The following is a 21,151-nucleotide window of genomic DNA, read 5'->3' as shown; positions in this document are numbered from 1 at the left end:
TTTGAAACAGGGGAAACCAGCAAACTTACCTAAGAGCTATAGGCCTATAGCATTGCTATCAGTGACATGTAAATTACTAGAAAGGCTTATCTACAACAGAATCTGTCAGAGGATATATGATGTTATACCGATTGAACAAGCAGGTTTTAGGCCAAAACAAAGTTGCACCGACCAGGTTCTCTCGCTCACAACGTACATTAAAGCGGGGTTCCAAAGAAATGTTAAAACCTCTGCTGCGTTTGTTGATTTATCAGCTGTTTACGATACTGTCTGGAGAGAAGGCGTGATTTGTAAGTTCCTCGGTGTAATCCCATGCAAACTAACAGTTCTCCTCCTTAATAACATGTTGAACGACAGAATGTTCTAAGTTATCATGGGATCCGATATAAGCTCACCTAGGAAACTCAAGAATGGCCTGCCACAAGGGTCGGTACTTGCGCCTCTCCTTTTCAGCCTCTAGGTTGCGGACATGCCAGAGACGAGATCTAAAAAGCATGGCTACGCCGATGACTGGGTGCTAACAATAAAATGTAAATCATTTGAAGAGTTGGAGGAGGTCCTGATGGCTGACCTGGAGAAACTGGGGAGTTACTTCTGGAGATGGCGCCTCCAACCGAATGCTAGTAAAACAGAGGTGTCATGCTTCCATCTGAGTAACAAGTTTGCTAATAGGGAGCTTAAAATTCTATTTGAGGATACGTGGCTCTTTCACAATAGCACACCGAAATACCTAGGTGACACTTGATAGAACGCTTTCATTTAAGGAGCACCTAATGAAAGCTGTAGGGAAATTGAGAGCGGGAAACAACATCATATATAAGCTCTGTGGAATGACGTGGGGAGCATCGGCTTCTACTTTGCGCACATCGGCTCGTAGCCTGGTCTTCTCGGCTGCTGAATATTGTGCACCAGTGTGGCTTAACAGCCCTTATTTTCATAGAATTGGTGATCAACTTAATGACACGATGAGAATGATTGCCGGGGTTATCAGGTCTACTCCCGTGGAATGGCTCCCGGTATTGAGCCACATACCACCCCCGAACCTGCGCCGTATGAACGCTCTTCTACTCTCTTACAAGAAGATTATGGATAATCGAAACCTGCCAATACATGAGGACATTGAGGATGCCAATCGGGGTCGCCTTCGGTCTAGAAAGCCACCTATCAAAACAGCAATTGCTGCCACAGAGGACGGATTTGACCTAATTGACGCCTGGTGTCGAGAATGGACCACAAAGCAGAATAACCAAATCCCATGTACTATTCAAAGGCCGCCGGGTTTTGACTTGCTACGTAAGACATGGTCAACGCTAAACAAAATACGGACTCAGCATGGTAGGTGGGTCTATTTCCTGTATAAATGGGGTAAAATGCTAGTGAATATTTACTGATGTTATTGCCGATTTTTCTTCTTTTTTATTAGGCAGGCCCTATTAAAGTGTGTTGAATTTAAAATGGATCTGTTCATTTAGTATAAAAATTGCTATATGTTTGTATATTTCCTAATGTTCAAGTCTGTTAAGAAGTAAAATTTTGTGCATGTGTAGAATATCAAGGTTGTTGTCAATGTTTGTGGGGTTTGGTTAGCAAAACCTCAGATAAACTAAACAACAAATAAAGTACAGTATCCTTGATTGAAAACAAAGATAACTGAAAATGTTCTGAAGTAAGTTTTTTACAAATGTTTTATTATTCAATTCAGTAAAGTGTATTTTTTACAAAAAGTTTAAATTTCAAATTAATATGTATATTAATTTTAAATTAATTATATATATGAATACTAGTCTAGCCAAGAGATGGAGCCACTTAGACCCCCATGGCCTAGGTCAGCCCAAGTGAGCCCTGGAGCCAACCCAGGGTTACAGAGCTTGCCTTGCTCGCCACTCCCATCTAGTAAGGGACAGATCCTCCTGGATCCCCACCCTGTTCGTTACCCTCATGGCTGGGAGAATAATACTGATAAATAACAATTAAAGTATTCAGACTTCATAAAAACCTGAAAAAGAAACTAAAGTACATGTACCTTTGATGCCAAAAAAATTCATATTATTTCTATTGCGATGGTGACAGAAATAATATAATAATGAAGTAAAAGGATTAATCTTTTTTTTTTCTTTAATAAATATTTTTACTTCAAAACTACACCTCTAAGGAGTCTATGGTCTTGGTCTATGCCCGGGATAACAAGAATGTATCCTACAAATTTTAAAGCAATCAGTCTGGTTGGTTCTCATCTGATATGGTTTCCAAATAGCCACAATCTGGTTGATCTACAGCGTACCTAATGTATATAATAGTTAGCCTCAATGCACTATCACATTACCTGTTTGAATTGTGAAAATTGGATGTACCTTACAGTATATGTTTTAAGAGCATCCCAGTACACAAACCCAAATTGAAAAATCAGGCTTATTGCAATGTGCTCGGCTAAATGGAAAATGAAATATAATATATCTGCATTATTGCTTATAATTATAAATATAATCTAACCAAACTACGCTCACTTTGCTTGCTAACTTAACTAGAGAACAAAGGTTAGCGAACATAGATTAAGTTTGGTTAGATTAAAATTATAATTTACAAATTGCCAGGTGCATTGCATAAACCTGATTTTTTTCAATTTGCCTACAACATATATAACTAAAAATGTAATAATGCATTTGCTTTACTGTTCAAGTAATTTACATTGTATTTTATAACTGATTGGAAAAAAACAATTACATTTGCACAGTCTTGACATCATATAATGAAAGATTACTAGTATTATTGTATGTATGATAATTTTCAAGATTACTACAATATTTATAAAAATTTAATTATAATTACATTTATAGAATGAATAACTCTTTTTTCATTTATGTGCAAGTGAAATGTTGAAGTATAGTATGTTTTGCATTAGTCAGCAAAATGAAATAAACTATAATTGAAAATTTAGCTAATTACTACTCTCCATCTGTCCATATAATTTTCTTTCATTGCAGCGATTGAACAATTGAATTGGTTTACTACTTTCACATAATCTAAATTACGCTTTGTTATTAAAAAAAAATAATAATATATTTAGTTTTCTAAGAAAAAAATACATCAAGCACCAATTGTAAATTACCTTATAAAAATTATGTAAAACAATGAATTTAGACTTTTATGTATTATTCATGTTTTATGTTCATATTGAATTGATTTAGTATACTATAAACTGATATTTGCTTAATTTAAATAAATACGGCAAGATATAATGAACATTTCTTAATAGAAATAAAACCTCTAGTAAAGGTCTGGCCAAACAATTTATAATTCAGTTTATACTTTTACAACCGCACAATCTCAGGGATGGCATGGTTGTTGCTTTATAAACTCTATTTCTATTCTTTGTTTACTCTTTATTACAGAAAAAAAAAGTTTTATTTTGATCATATATTAAAAGTTTAGAGATGCAAAATCATTGATTATTGATCAATAATGCTTTCATAATGCATTGATGAAGTGCTTTCATCTGGATAAGCATGCCCCCAATCCCACCAGGTTGGTCTACTGGTGAACTCATCATTGCAAATCAGTTGGTTTCAAAGTCAAGAGTTCTAAGGTTCAAGTCCTAGTAAAGGCAGTTTTTTATATGGATTTGAGTACTAGATCATGGATACCGGTGTTCTTTGGTGGTTGAATTTCAATTAACCATACATCTCAGGAATGGTCGACCTGAGACTGTACAAGACTACACTTCATTTATATTCATACATATCATTCTCATTCTTCCTCTGAAGTAATACTTTACGGTGGTCCAGAGGCGAAACAGAAAAAGAGAGATATGGAGTATGTGCCATCTGTGGATTATCTTAACCTTGGGAAATTATGTGGACTGGAAACATATCTTGAACAATTGCCATGAATGTTCTGGTAGTGTGAGTTGTTGCCCCATTCTGATGGGAACTACACTACATTGAAGATGATATGTCTTTTGTAAAAGGTAGTCATAAAAGTTTGAAGTTAGGATGATTGCAAAGGTTAAATGAATGGTATGAGATAAATCTACACATCAGGTTGATGTGTAAAAAAAATTTGATTTTAAAAATCAAAATTTCTATATTTGATGCATTCATTTGAATTTAAATATTTTATATTATTTTACTGGTAAATATGAGCTAACACAGACGATGGTAATTCATTAACTCTGCACTGGTATTTTTGGATCTTTTTTAGGAGCTACAAAACACTCCTGTTACTTTGTTGTATTCTGTTGATTTATTCTAACTTATTACTTTTTATGTGTATTAACAAAATTTTAGTAGGTTTCCTGGTTGGCAACATTTAGAATATCTTTTATAATTTTGTACTTTTAAAATCCTCATCAAAATGTATTAATAGAGCCTGAAACATTTCTAGGTAAAAAATAAAAGTAACTTTTAGTAATACCTTTGCTGTTTTTTCAGTTACGCTAATATTTATGTGGTATCTTATGTTTTGCATTTTATATTTTTCATAATTTTTTTTTCTTTGATATGGAAGTTTAATTTATGTTCTATTTATCAAACTGTTATTCATAATATTCTAAGTTAAGCTCTTATTATTAACCGTATTGTAATATATAAAACAAATTTATCTTATCATTGTAATAAAATAATGTACCTAACAAACAATTTTATTTTTTTGCGATAACAATTTCCTTAAATTTTTCATGTTATTTATGACGTGTTTATCTGTTCAGAAAATAGCTAAAAACTTTTTATTATTATTTTTTTTAAATTTATTGATAGAATATAAAGAAACCTAATGTTGCTGTACTGAATTGAGGCAGTGTATGTATTGATTGTTTTTTTAAAGGCATAAATTAAATGCATTAATTTACTAATTTACAATATCTGTTTCTGTTTTTTTTCTCTTTTTTTTTGCTGTGATTCATAATATACCTAAGGTATAAAGATGCACTATTCTCGATTACTTTGAGGTTAGACAGCATCATTCTGCTGTTTTTATCGCTTTCAGGTCCTTCTTTTTTCAATACCCATTTATTACTAGGACACAACTTTATTACTATTGTTGTTTCTTGCAATATAATGACTTGCAATTCTTTTTCTAATTCTACTGAACATTAATATGTATTTCTTTTCTTTGATTTTAAACCACTAACAAAGACTTAAGAAAAGCAGCAACCTAATTAAATTAATTTAATTTCTCAAGGATTACTTATTTAATATAAATTTCCAATCAGTTGGAGTAGTGGTTAGCATGCTGGCTTTTAGATTATTTTGTTATAGTACAATTTGCAACTTCTTTTTTTTGTATATATATATATATATATATATATATATATATATATCATTTCATCCACCTCATGATATTTCCATGGGTCTTCAAATCACATTTCATCTGTGATCTTGTATTATCAGCTACCTCCATTTCTTTCATGGTTTTTTCCAGTGGGTCCACACAAGATAACAAATTAATGTGATCTACCCTGATTGGGAGATTATTTATTGTCACCACTCACCTTGTTTCTTTATCTAAACCCTTCTGTTCCATGATCTATTCTATAGTTATGTTATGTTCTTCCTACGGATGATGTTGAGATTGTAAGTTTGAGAATTTCTGGTATCTGTTAGCAGGATGCCTGCAGACCAATCCAGGGACTCCTTTTCTGCCCTGTGGCTGCACAATAGCCCTAATGGTCAAAGAGCTTATAAGTAAAATTAGATTTTCTGACTCCTTTAAAAAATGCATCTACCTTCCTAACATTCAGCATTTGTATGAGCTCTCTCACAACATCCCACCACTACAATGGAACAGTAGTTTCCTTTTGTTAATCCTGCCATTCTCTCTTTATTATTTCATTCTCTGGTTTTCAGAGGATTTTACCAGTTCAAGTAATCAGCACTCTTTATGTGCTACTACATCTGGGCCAGTACATTTCTCTTGGCAATCTCCATTACTTCTTTCTTACTCTCATCTGTATTATCCCAGAATACTAAAAAAACTTCCTGAGTACCTTTCCTTCATTTTATCGTACTTGCTAAAGTTCATATTAAATATTTTGAGTCACAATACCAAAATAAAGTAAATTTAGCATTTAATCTTTCCTTCAAGTTCATAATTTTACTTGTTATCAATAATAATAAAAATAATTATCATATTTAGTGTTACACTACCTTATATAAAATTTGTTCAGATTATATTGAGTGTTTGGTGTCTTCTTGAAACATATAAAATTGTGGATAATTTTTTTCCTCGTTACCATTATAATCACTACACTATAACTCATTCCCAACTCTGAACATACTTTTATTGCATCAAACTTTAAATTGTAGTAGCCAGTTATAAACTCTGCAAAGGATGACAAATGAAAACTGGCTATCATTATCAGTCATGATTAAGTAAGATTTATTTCCTTAAAGTAGAAGAAAATGATAGACCCTAGAAGGTAAGGAAGGTAAGGAAATGTCTAAATGAAAACTATGCATGTTTGAGGGCTTAGAGATGGCTGTTCCACCATTGAGCTTAATTTGCAGGTGGGGGATGAGAAGGGAATTTTACATACATTATCAAGTTTTCGTAATATACTTAAAGAGAAAAAGGCAGAAATAAAAATTGTGATTTGATTTTTCTATATTCTTTAGTTTTTCTGTAATATTAAAACATTTTTCTACATCTAAAATACAACATTTGTAAATCTTTGTTTAAGTTATTAACTCTAACCAGTTGACTTTATTCACTAATTTAATGTTTATTGATGGTGTATATTTGCTCAGTATTAAATGTACATTTTGATTTATACAGTAATTACAAATACTATTTTGATTCATTGTTATACATGTTACATTCTCTATCGAATTTAATTAACATTACAGGTGGTGTAATTTAATAAATTAAGTACATTTATATTCATTTCTCTGTGAACTATATTCATTATTTAATTGTAGAGTTTTTAAAGTACCGCTTCTTTGTTTTGTAGATTAATAAACTTTTATTCACATTTCATTTCTTATTTCTTAATCTTGTACTTGTTATATGATCTGAAGACTGTTTTTTTTTTTCAAAACAAAGAATTATCATTTGCAATTTAAATTACTTTTTTAAAGAGAATATTAACACTAGTAGTAGTAGTTGCTCATACAGTTATTTAAGATTAAATTATGTGGAATCACAAACAATTATTATCCTTGAAATTATGTATGTAACTAACAAAGCTGCACAGTGTCAGATATTCATTTTAAATCACAATAATTTCATGTTATAAAAATTGTTCGTACATATATACAATTTGTATAAATATTTGTTTTTGTTGTTTAAATTTGAAAGGAAAAATATGTATGGGAACTTTTAGATTCTGATATTTGTATTTCTCATATTTTTGAACTCAACTCATTTGCCATTCTTCCCAACAGAAGAAAACTATTTTTTTTAAATACTAAATATCACCTTCATGATAGAGTGGTAGCATCTCTCGTCTTTCATCCACAGTTCCATGTTTGAGTCCTGGTCAGATATGGCATTCTTCATATTGAAATATTAATTATTATTATTCATCAATAACTGTTATTGGATTTCTAACCTGTTGTTGGTATATAAATTAATGAACAATAATAATAATGCAGCTGGCAAACAGTTTATTAAATTTGGCTTTCGTTGTTGGTAAAGTTACCTTCATACATTTTAATTTCCAGAAGTTATAAGAATATAACTTCAGGATGTTGCCTGAATCAGCACTCAATTAACACTTAATTTGCTAGTCACCATGATAATATGTGGTAACACTTTTTAAAAATTATTTAACTTTTAATGATTACTTTATGCAGAAATTTTGAAAATCTTTTCGTAATTAATTATTGAGCTCCCTCATTAGTTGAGTTGGAATGGAATGCAAGGATAGAAGAAGAATTTGTATCTCCATACTAATCGCAGAACCTGAACAAAAATCCCTTGCTGCTGTGTCTTTCTTTTATCGGGCGGTAATTATTTATTTACAAGTAGTAGTGGTTGTATTTATTTTGTTTTATTTATGGACAGAATTATTTGCTGCATTCCAATCCTTTAGACCAGCGAGGAATTATTTGACTGGGGCTGGCCAAGGGAGACTAGCTGCATATGAGCTTCTTTCTCTTGGCATGATTCCATTTCATTCCTTCTCCTGAAGTCCTTTCGCTTCTAGAGTCTTCCAACCTAGCAGGAATGCGCCTTTTGGGAGCCTTAGTGTTGGGAGGATACAATTCGCTCAACTTTCTGGAGGGAGTTGCATATGCTGGCAGTAGTTGAGTCTCTAGTTGTGCTGCTATTAATGACACCAGTCTTAAAATATTTAGGAGATACTACAGTGTGTGGTTGAGTAATATATTTGATCTGTGCTGTGCTTGTTTGTTGATAAGTCTGTGAAACCCATTTTTATCTTTAAGTTGCATTTCTATCTTTCATACAGAAGATTCCAACATAGAATCATGATCAGACTTAATTATCACTTTTCATGATCTTAAAAAATGTGTCTCTCTTACATAATTGTAACTGGGTGTTGGGTTTTAGTTGCTAAAAGAAAAAAGTTTTTTTTTCTTGTAAGTTTGTCATTAATATCTTTGACTGTATGTGCCCAGTTTCTATGAATTGATAGTATTAGTATTTTTGTTACTTTTTTATGTGTTTGCATACTCCTGGGTAGGTGTACACCAACTATTTTAAGTACACTTTCTTTGTATTGTAGATTAATAAACTTTTATTCAAATTTAATTTCTTATTTATTAATCTTGTATTTCTTATATGAATCTGGAAACTAATCATACTCAGATTTTATGTCTTTTGTTTGTGGTTTTGAAAGTGACAATGTTGTAAGATTGTTGGATGATGTATGTTTTTTCTACATTAGTTGTATTTTTGATTATGTTGAAACCAGAATTTATTAAAAATTTGACAAGAGATAATATTTAACTTTCTGAAAACTTCAATTAACATATTAATAAAAAAACTTATTTTTCAGTAGTAGTTAACAACACTAATGCAATTACATATCATCTTTTTTAATTGTTGAAAAATTATAAACATGTTTCTTTATAAATTTTAGTAATTCTACACTGTTGTAACATTTTCTCATATTTTTCAATTTATTTTAATAAACATGATAAGTCAATTTGCCATGCATTCAGATTTAAATACTATAACATTCTGGAATAGTTGGGGAAGTTTCAATTTTTAATTGGTAGTATTCACTTAACAAAATTTGCTATGTAATTGTTCATTTTATTCGTCTATTTTTATTTAGACTAATGGCTTTTAATTACACAATCAAGAAAAAAATTTTACTTTTTTGTTAGTAGAAAAATAAAAAGTGCATACTGCTGCCATTCATGAAGAATTCCATATAATATTTTCTAATTCTCCATAACTAACCTGCCAACATTTCCATAATCTAAATATAAAATTTAAAATTATTGGTGGCAAACAAACAGTTTTTGCAGATAAATTGAGAGCTATCAAACCAGAAAGTCTGAAATGCTTTCATTAGATAGGAAATAATAAAATTTATTTTTCAAACATTCATTGATGATGTACATAACTATTAATTAATAAATACATAAATAATTGCAACTGCATAAATAAGTATATAAATAATACATAAGTACATAAATATAATAATACGTAAATAAATAATTTAAATGTATTAGATAGATTTAACATAATTAATATACCATCTTAACATACTTAAAGATATAAATAGTAATACAACTAATCATTAACAAGAGTGAGAAAAAGACATTTTGGAAAATTAGACAACCCTTGAAAATAAGTTTTATAACACTTCTTTACTTAACTAAATTCCGAACAATTACTTTCAGGTAAACTATTTAGGAAATAGTTAGTGGTACAGCAGTGGCAATAGCATCTATTTCTGTTTGCTTTCTAATTATTAGCAAATAAAACTAACTTTGTACTAAAAGGTTTATTTTTCATTTTAGATGTTTTCTTCAAATCAGCAACCCTTGACTACGTAATTATTTTACTCTACTATTTATAATTAATTTTTTTTATTGTTAACTACAATAAAAGAAATTATATTTTAAAAACAAAATCAAATGTACACTCTTTTTAGTTGTGTAATTCATTAATAAAGTAATTTTATTTTGTTTATCAAAATGAACTCTCTGGACTCTTATACTGAAACAATTTTTCAATTGTTTGTAACACTTTGTTGCAGTTCAATTGTAAAATATTGTTATAATTTTTCAAACAACTCACTAAACTGTTAAAAACATTTGATGTTACAAATAAAATCTTTTAAAACCTCAGCTTAGGTAACATGAAGGTTCCTTAATTCCTCAATGCCCACTCAATTTGGGTATTAATCCTATCAAAACACCAAAATCAATAAATACAAAGCACTTTATAAAAATATAAATGCCTCAAGAGTTCATTAGGTTTCTTAAAAATTGGATATGTATTGATTTTACACTATTTTGCGTATAACTTGTATAACACCTAGAATAAGTTAACCAAGTATTCTTAAGGAATTTAAGTAGAAGTCTTATAGGCCAAAATTACTTGAGTAAAGGGGAGATTTATATTTTGTAAGGAGTTTATTAAATCTTGTGAAGCAGATCCTCATTTTTCTACACAGCAATATGGTCCATGATTCAAATTGAATGACCAAGTAAATGTAATAATTGTTTTTACTGATTTGATGAAAATCCTCGTTTGATTAAGGAGAAGAAATTTAATGAATTTAAAGCTAATGTTTAGTATGGGATCACATAAAAGTCTGGGGCCTTTTTTCTTTGATGAAAACATAACATGTAATTCATATCTTGAGACATTATGAGATCTTATTCCTGAGCTTTTAAATAACTCCGTGTTTGACATTTGACAGTAAGATACAGTATCTTCTCACTATGTTCTTCAGTTTTGAAACTTTCTTGATAAACTGCTTCAGAATGAAAATGGCAATGAGAAATGATTGAATAGGCACCATTTCATGTAATTTGATACCTTGCAATTTTTCATTTATTTCAGGAATTGTCAGAAATAGTATTTTCTGCAAATCAAAATGATCTGAAACATCTCAAGCCATCAATTGAAAACAATTAATTTTATACATCTTAATCAAACTTCACTGGAAAAAATATGCTAAACTGTCATGAATGCATAAAAGTAGAAAGATGACATTTTGAACAGTTCATCTGATATGAATTAAATGTGTAGTAATAACTTATTTTTTATTTACCTTTTTTTAATAAATGTTTTCTTGTAAATTTGTTGTTGTTTCTTATTGTTTTATTGATTATTTTCTTATTATTGGGAAACAAACTTTTACCCACCATGTCAAAAAGATAATCTTTTACTTTTGTTTGAATTGTAATAAAACTGAAATCTTTTGGAATATTTTAATTTAAGCCATGACATAAACCAACACCTGTTTTATTCTTCTTTTTTTTCTTTTTTTAAATCTAAGTTTATTTAATTCAGTATTTTTGTTTCAGGCATGCTGATGTTTTAAATAATACAGCTAATAAAATACATCTATTGTCAAGTACAGATGTTATTAAAACACTTACCCATGTAGATCATTATGATCTGCAGGTAAGGCCCTTAAATCCTAATGGTGGGCCTTTAATAGTCTCATGTCGAGTCTATGTATTCTTTTTGAAGTCTCTTGATGCACCAAGTCTTGTAAGTAATTTTTTATTTAGTCTTAATATTCATTATTTTATGAATTCACTAAATAAATTTAGAACCTGATTGTAGAAATATATTGTGAAAATGTATTGTGAAATATGCCAAGTGTGACTGAGAGACCAAAACCCATGAACTAATTTTACTTCAGATTAGCCATTCACAATCGGATTCAATTATAAAAATAAGACCTAAAAGTTAGTCATTGACTTAATTTTTTAAAAGGTTTCAAGTTTTTCTCATCAGAAATGAATTTTGATAACTTTGTTTAATAAAATTTTTACTTCCTTGTGCAAAGTAAAGAAAGTATGTGATCGCGAAAAATTTTGGTTTTCAGATTTCAATGGAAATTTCAATTTTGTCCATCCTTGAATCCATTTTGATCAGTTTTGGCATGATGTCTGTAAATACTTACATATTTATCTCGCATAACTCAAAAACGATTAGGTGTAGGATGTTGAAATTTTGGATTTAGGACTGTTGTAACATGTACTCGTGCATCTCCCCTTTTGATTGCAATTGACTGGACTAAAAGTCTCCATAAAAGCCCAAATCCAAAAAATGAGGATTTTGAACTAACTGCAGTAATAAGGCCTCATTGAGAGCTTTTTAACAATATATCATGAGTGGTACTTATTTTCACTAGTTCCAGAGTTATAGTCAAATAAAATTTTTATTAATGAAATATTTAGATCTTACAAGGGGAAGGCACATCAGTTCAAATCTGACTTCATCTCCTTCTTTTTTTAACTTTTTTTTTAAATTTAAATATATTGATTTATTAATAATTATTAACCTCTGATTGTAAAAAAAGATTAAATAAATAATAATTCAATAATAACAATAAAAAGAAAATATGAAAAAATATCAGAAGTTAATGAAATAAAAATTTTATGTACTTTTCATTTTAAAAATTATGTATATGTAATTTAATAGGAGTACAAGGAAGTCATGTGATGTCCAGATCAGATTTTTTTATATACCTCATAAACAACAACAAAAAAAAAATAATTATAAACATTTTTTTAAATTTTATCTAAAACTTTCTTCCTACAAATTTTATTTTTACACAGTCTACTCTATCAAGTTTAGCAAGCAGCGATCCTTTATTAATTTGTTGTAATGTTTTGCATTCTTTAAAATGAAAATTATAAAATAATCATTCATTATAAAATAAACATTGATATATTCATAAATATATCATAATTCACCAATATTATTATTAAAAAAATAATTTAATTTTATTAAATATTAAATTATTGATTTTATCTTAAAAATAAATCTCAGTTAATTATATCAATAATATATTAAAATTAAGTGTAACAAAAGTCACCTTACCCAGGTCAAGATTAAAACTGAAACTTACATATTATTGTAACCATTGTATTCAGTAAACTAGCTAACCTTAACCTAAATATGTCAGTATCTGTCTGTTGAGCTCTTAAATAATTATATTTCTTGTTACCTGTGTTATTGCCAAGGTTTTTTCATATACACTTTATGTGTAGAGGAAATTTATTAGTAATAAATAATGTTAGAATGATTGAAATCAATTTATATTGCTGTAAAATAACAATACATACATACTACATCATTTTTAATAGTATATAGGATTTTTATTTTAGAAAAATGGTGTGGTTTTGAACAGTAATTATATAAAAAATTTTTAATTTCAATTATTTCTCCTTATTTACTGAATTCTTTATCCCAGTTGTTTTTTTTTTTTTTTTTTTTACATTAACAAACATCAGTAGTCATTTATGATCATTAGTCCAGTATATATTTAATTTCTTTTCATACATAATCTAATATCTGCTTTAATGGTTCTAACTGCTTAATTCTTTCCTGAATTAAAATGTGTGTCAGGATGGCGTTGATACATTGTCTTCTTGCATAGAAAGTAGGCAGTTCAAGGCAGAACTAGTTATATTTAATGCTTATGGTTCCATAATTCTGTCTTTGTCTGTCATCTTTCATTTTTATTGGATTTCTAATTAATTATGCATTCTGGCTAGGCATTCCAGAGATATAACAGGCTATAAGTACACTTAATACATGAATTGGGATGCTTGCTGTGTATCTAAATCAAGAAAGCCTGCACTAGGTATCTGGAGATTTAAAATTCTTTAAGTGAGTTGAATACATAACTTTTGTAAATATATTGTGTTTTGAAATATTCCAACGTGAAGAAATCAGTTTGTGGCATCATTAAATGTTAGTATTTCGACCTAGGATACTGATCCTTCAATTATCTGTTATCTAGAATGTTTTTATTCAAAGCCAGCAAACACATTTATATCAAACTGTGTTGGCACATTATCTTGCTGAAAAAATCTTTGTTTTCAAGATAAACATTACCAATAATAATAGTTTTTCAGTAAAGAATAAAGGTCCAGTAACATTATTTTTATTAAAAAAAAAAGAATATTAAATTATGGTGTATCTTATGACTTCTCAGAATATATTTTGGTTTTCATTAATACATCCATTTAAGTGAAAAATTGTTTCTTTGATAAAATAACAAATTTTATAATTTCACTTATTTAAATTAAAAATCTTATAATTTCATAATGAATTTCACTTATTTTTAGCTGACTTCAAAAAAAAGGAAGAGGAAGTTCTCAGTTCAACCTGTATGTATTTATATATAATTTTTTTAACATTAAAATCTTCTTTGCTTACCCTTCACCAAATAGACCTATTTCAATGATTATTTTTTTAAATTTTATATAGGAAGTTCCTCTAGTTTCCTGTTTAGGTTTTTCAACTTAGGTGAAATATTTTTTATATAAAAAATTATGTTGTATTCATGGATGATTTGAAGATATTTTTCATTTTTTTGTCATGTTCATTGTTTTTAGTTTTGGATTTTTTTTTAGTATAGTGATTTGTAGCCACATGTCATTCTGTTATTCTGCTTGGAAAAAAGGGGAAATATGTACATATTCTTCATTCCAGAAAATGTTTACTCACACTCGTTAACTGTTTCTTTAATTTCTCATCATTCCTGTTTTTAATTTTATCAAGACATAGGCTTTATGATGTAATAATCTAATGATGATAATTCTATATTAGATGGATATGTATATCTGCATATGCATATGCATATGTGTGTGTGTGTGTGTGTGTGTGTGTGTGTGTGTGTGTGTGTGTGTGTGTGTGTGTGTGTGTGTGTGTGTGTGTGTGTGTGTGTGTGTGTGTGTGTGTGTGTGTGTGTGTGTGTGTGTGTGTGTGTGTGTGTGTGTGTGTGTGTGTGTGTGTGTGTGTGAAAATTCTTTTTATAGGCAATATTGTTTTAAGCCAAAAAATAAAACTAAAGAAAGTGAAATAAAATACTGTAAAAAAACGTAATGAAACTGACTTCAGAATGCATTTTCAGTTTTTCCTTTAAATTTCTATTTTATGAAATTACTGCCAGATTAGAGGTTAATAACATGTTGTAGCTACCAAATTTGGTACTTAGTAAACTGCTTTTTAATTTTGCCCTTTATTAAAATCAAAGAAATATATAAATGAGTTGAAAAAATAATACATTTTATATATTTTTTTTAAAATCAGGAATTAAAGAAGTAATGTAAAACAAGTTATTCTTACTCTACCAGTTGGATTTCTTGCACTTAAATTAATTTTGTAAACATATAAATATACTTTATGAATGTTGTAGAACTTTGTGAATTATTGTTTATTGATTTGCAACTAGGCTTCAATGTAGGATCTATTTGGAATCCTGATTCAAGACTGTTTTAATAGTTTCTTCCAGGTGGTTTTCATTTGATACTAAATCTGTTTCCTTGTATTTATTGTGCCAACATCATATATTGTTTTCATGTTTTGGCTGCTTATTGTATGTAGTAAAATGCACATTAAAGTGAAATTCCTTACCCAAGTTTGGTAAGCTATAGAAGATCATATTATACTTATTTTAGTAAATTTAGTAGTTTCATATGTATATGTATAAAATACACATCTACCCATAGTGGTTTCTTTGGTTCAGAAATGAGTGCCAATATTAAATTTAAGTACTGTTGAATAATATCTTGGCTTTTCAGTGCAGTGTTATAATTTTATGTTATTCTTATGTGCTTTTAAAACTATCAAACGTGATTTGTCATTTTCTAATCTTTCAATTAAATTTTTCTTAAATTTTTATGGTAATGATAATTCATGGCAGTAAAATTCATCATAACGTTAATCATTTTTAAGATAGTAAGCTTTTGTGGGTTAAATATTTTAATCCTTAGTTATCTTATATGAGATAAAAAATAGATTGTTTTTTTTATATTCAGACTTAACCAGATTTTTTGGAAAATAAAGTAAAGATAATTTAAAATTATAATTGAATAAGATTTAGATGAAGTCACTTTAAACGTGTTTTTAAGGTTTGTTTCATAATTTTTATGTACATTGAGCAAGTTTGATTATTTATTAATTAAAGTTTGTAATGTTTAAATGATGTGTTACAGCAATTTAAAGTACATATGCTACTTCAGTTAAGATGGCGAGACACAAGATTAAAATTCAGTCATTTGTCTAATCACAGAGAAATTATCGGTGAAAAATGGTTACTTGAACATATATGGGCTCCACATATTTATTTTGCTAATGAAAGAGATAGTCTTGTTATGAGGGGTATGACTTCTGATAAAGATCATCTTATTAATATTTTACCAGAAGGTGATGTAATCTTTACGACAAGGTTATTATTTTGTTTTTATTACTTTAGATTTTTTTTTAAACTGATTAGAAAGAAATGTGTTCTATCAGTATTTGTTTTTAAAATATTCCTGTTACTAGTATACTTAGGTTTTTAATGCTTTTATTAAAGCATTGACTCTAGAATGGCAAGCCTGATAGTAATCTGGTCATATATTGCTAGATTTTCACCTTGTTGAAAGACCGTATAATTTCATATTAACTATAAAATTATTATATAAACCCAGTTATTTTAAGTAATAAAGATAAACTGATTTCAAGAAACTGAAATTTTTTATAAGCAAGGTTACTAAGTTAGGCAGCATAACAATCCATGTAGAAACAGCCAAATTATCTAAAGTAAAACTGTTTATTAAGTAACTAAAGTGTACATAATAAATGTAGTCATATCTCTTAAAATATTTAAAAAATTAAATTAAAAATAAATATTTTATTTTTAATATAAAAAAGTATAACAAACTGTGAGCCAGGAAGTTGTCATATTAATACAATATTTAAAAGGTTACTAACGTACCAAACTGTAATGCATATGATGTAAACAAAGACATGATACGTTAAATGATCTGCCAGATAGAAGTAAAATGCTTATAACACATTTTCTTTATTGATGTATAGCATCTGTAAATAAAATGTTTTTTAATGCATAATACATCCGTTTTATCTTTTCTCATGTGTATTATATTATCTTTTATAAAAAGATAATAAGATAAAACATTTGTTCTTGCAGATGTGATATAAAGCTACACTCCAAGCTATACTTTCAAAATGTTTTCCTGATGTTTAAATTAATTTTTGATGTAAAAAAATTATATTTATGACTGAAAGCACATTTTCGCCTATGTTATTTGTCATTTTATATCACTCCTGCTTCATCCATTTTTAGTAATTCTACTTCCCAGATAACAGAATTATTTGACCTCCATAATCTTTTCTCTTCCTATTTTTATATTCAGTGGCCCATCTACATTACTGGTACTATATTTCATTACTTTTGTTTTGTTCTTGTTTATTTTCATGCGGTAGTTCTTGTGTAGGACTTCACCATGCCATTCATTATTTCTTCTAAATCTCTTTTACTCTCAGCTAGAATTACTATATCATCACCAAATCGTAGCATCTTTATCTTTTCACCTTGCACTGTTACTTCGAATCTAAATTGTTCTTTAACATCATTAACTGCTAGTTCTATATAAAAATTAAAAAGTTACAGGGTTAGGAAACATCCTCGTCAGACTCCCTTTTTTATTTCAGCTTCTTTCTTATGTTCTTCAATTACTACTGTTGCAGTTTGGTTCTTTTATCTTTATACTTGAACCCTTAATTTTTTTAAATGCTCAACATTTTATTCCAGTCTCTGTTATCAAATGTCTTTTCTAACTATATAAATGCCATGTATGTTGGTTTGTTTTTCTTTAATCTTCCTCCTACTATTAATCTGAGTGCTAAAATTGATTTCCTTGTCCCTATACTTTTCCAGAAACCAAAGTGGTCTTCTCCTAACACTTCTTCCACTCTCCTGTCAATTCCTCTGTACAGAATTCTAGTTAAGATTTTTGATGCAAGAATACTTAAAACTAATTGTTTTGTATTCTTCACATTTATCTGCAACTGCTTTCTTTGGTACCATGACAATAACATTCTTTTTTTTTAAGTCTGACGGAACTTCCCCTTTTCGTAAATATTACACACCAGTTTGTATAATTTATCTATCGTTTCCTCTCATGCACTGCACAGTAATTCTGCAGGCATCCCGTCTATCCCATTCAAATCTTTTAATGCTCAATTAAATTCAGATCTCAGTATTGTATTTCGCTTTTCATCCTCTTCGACTTCTTCTTCTTCTTCGTCTATAACACCAGTTTCTAATTCATTTCCTCTGTATCACTCTTCAATATATTCCACCCACCTATCAATCTTTTCTTTCATCGTGTACCATCTTTTTTTAACACTTTATTAGATTTTAGTTTATGTACCACAAAATTCTCCTTAACTTTCCTGTATGCTCCGTCTATTTTACCAATGATCATTTATCTTTCCACTTCTGGACACTTTTCTTTAATCCATTCTTCTTTTGCTAATTTGCAATTCCTGTTTGTAGTATTTCTTAATTATTGATAGTTCCTTTTACCTTCTTCATCACTAGCATTCTTATACTTTCTATGTTCATCCATCAACTGCAATATATCCTCTGATATCCAAGGCTTTCTATCAGTTCTCTTTATTCCACCTAAGTTCGCTTTTGCTGATTTAAGAATTTCCTTTTCTACATTCTCCCATTCTTCTTCTATATTTTCTACCTTATCTTTTTTACTTGGGCCTCTTGTGATGTCCTCCTCAAAAATCTTCTTTACATCCTCTTCCTCAAGCTTCTTTAAATTTCACAGATTCATCTGACACCTTTTCTTCAGGTTTTTAAACCCCAGTATACATTTCATTATCACTAAATTATGGTTGCTATCAATATCTGCTCCAGGGTAAGCTTTGCAGTCAACGAGTTGATTTCTAAACATTTGTTTAACCATGATATAATCTGTCTGATACCATGCAGTATCACCAGGCTTTTTCCATGTGTATATTCTTCTATTATGATTTTTAAACTGGGTGTTGATGATTACTGAATTATACTTAGTGCAAAACTCGATAAGTTAGCCCCCTCTTTCATTCCTTTTGCCCAGCCCTTATTTACCCACAATACTTTCTTTCTTGCTTTTTTCAATGCTTGCATTCCAATCTCTAACTATCATTAAATTTTCATCCGCTTTTATATGTTTAATTGCTTTGTCAATTTCTTTGTATACACACTACCTCGTCATCATCATGCGCACTTGTAGGCATATAGATGTTAACAATCATTGTCTGCTTAGGTTTTGATTTTATCGTTATTACAATAATTTTATTGCTAAGCTTTTTGAAATATTCTACTCTCTTCCCTATCTTGTTCATTACAAAACCTACTCCTGTCTATGCCCCTTTATTTGACACAGAGTCAAATATTTATTCTAAAATCACCTGACCAAAAGTTGTTTTCCTCCTCCAACCAAACCTCACTAATTCTTACTACATCTACATTTAACTTAAAAATTTCCCTCTTTAATTTTCTAACCTACCAACCTTTTTTAAACTTTTGACATTCCACGCACCAACTCGTAAAATGTTATTTTTTAATTTTCTTAGTAGTCCTTAGTAGTCCCCACCTGGAGATCCGAACGGGGGACCAGTTTACCTCTGGAATATTTTACCAAGGAAGGCGCCTCCACCTTTGTTGCATGAAAATGCAGAGAGCTATATTCTTTTGGAAAAAAAATGGCTGTAGTTTTCTATTTCTTTCAGCTGCGCAGTACTCAGAAGATGTGAGATGTTGATATGGTCGTTTAGGTCCTTCTGACCTACGCCCTTAATAACTACTGAAAGAGCTGCTGCCCTCTTTCAGGAAACATTCCTTAGTTTGGCTCTCAACAGATACCTCTCCAATATGGTTGCACCTTCAGTCCAGCTACTCTGTATCACTGAACACTCAAGCCCCCTCAATATCAGCAAGGTCTCATGATTCATAGAGAGAGAAATTTTGTTTAATCTTGTCTAACACCATCAACAGTTTTAGTATTTTCTATGATCAGATTGAGAAAGTTTTCCTGAATGTATGGAAATTAGTTAAGATTTTTATTACACTTGATTGTGTTAACATCGATTACATCTTGATTCATTACAGAAGAAACAGTTAGATTTAGTATTTAGATGCTTTGATTTTAAGATAGTCACTAGAGGTCTCACCTTTTTGCTAGCACTTTTAGATTAAAAGCACTACATATACCGATATATGTAGGTGATATATGTATGTGTTCTGACCAATCAGAACTGAAACTTTTGAGAAAGTTTTTAAAATTATTTTTACAATATTAAAGTGCTCCAAATAAAACTAATAATATTTAAATAATAAATTAAACAATTAAAACTTCAAAATTATTTTCTTATGACAAATAAAAACTCTTAAATTTTATTTTTAGTAGTTTATTGAATTTTTATGTTACATGTATCTCTTATTTTATATTGTATAATATTGTGATATTATCATCCAACCATTCTCAAAAGTCTGCTGCTAAAATTAGTGATAAACAATTTCAAATAAAATTATAATATTATTATTTTTTTTTTTAATAAATTATTTTCCATAAAGGAAATCTGGTTCAGATTTTAAAATAAAACTCAGAAGTGCATAAGTTTCTCTTAGTGAACAAGAGCAGTATATTTAATCAATTATTTTCTCATTATAAAACATTTAAAGCATCTGAAGTACAAATGGGTCCAATTTGCTCTCTCTGATACTAGTGATGATCATTTTATGCCCAATAATGTGGTGAACTAAATGAAGATATAGAGTTAGTCATTTATAGAGTTCGATATCAAAAGCAGTTGGTGTGCTCAGCTTGCTGATATGCAACATTGTAATTGACTTAGCAAACAGGGAAAATGAAAATCACTTCATCATTTACTCAAAAAAATCTGGCAAAGGGTGTTAGTTATTCTTTGAAATGCCTATTCTGGCAGAGATTAGTATCTCGTGTCAAATCGCTGATAGTTATGGTACCAAAATATACATACATAATTGTATATTGTTTGTGTTACAGCAATATATATGTACAATATATAAGTCAAACAACCATTCAGTTTTTTTACACTCTGTTGTATTCTTTTCTACAAGATCTAAAAAATCTTTAATTATAGTTTATTCAAATATCCATTCAAATTTAATATAATATCAATTTTTTCTTTCATAAATGTACATAAAACTTTAAGGTTT

At 29.3% G+C, this 21,151-nt stretch overlaps 1 protein-coding gene across 2 annotated transcripts in view; it reads left to right on the top strand.

Annotated features, from left to right (window-relative positions):
* Positions 1–21,151, top strand: part of LOC142330289 (pH-sensitive chloride channel 2-like) — a 67,523-nt gene that overhangs the window by 22,973 nt on the left and 23,399 nt on the right. The window contains exons 2-4 of one of the 2 annotated variants that reach the window (XM_075375483.1): positions 11,448–11,637; positions 14,232–14,273; positions 16,104–16,336. In XM_075375483.1, coding sequence (XP_075231598.1) covers positions 11,448–11,637; positions 14,232–14,273; positions 16,104–16,336 — 465 coding nt within the window. The remainder of the gene's footprint in view (positions 1–11,447; positions 11,638–14,231; positions 14,274–16,103; positions 16,337–21,151) is intronic. The other variant, XM_075375484.1, reaches the window with a different exon arrangement.

Source organism: Lycorma delicatula, chromosome 9 (genome assembly GCF_047948215.1).
Source record: "Lycorma delicatula isolate Av1 chromosome 9, ASM4794821v1, whole genome shotgun sequence".
Classification (NCBI taxonomy): domain Eukaryota; kingdom Metazoa; phylum Arthropoda; class Insecta; order Hemiptera; family Fulgoridae; genus Lycorma; species Lycorma delicatula.
This window is presented reverse-complemented; position numbering and strand designations above follow the sequence as displayed.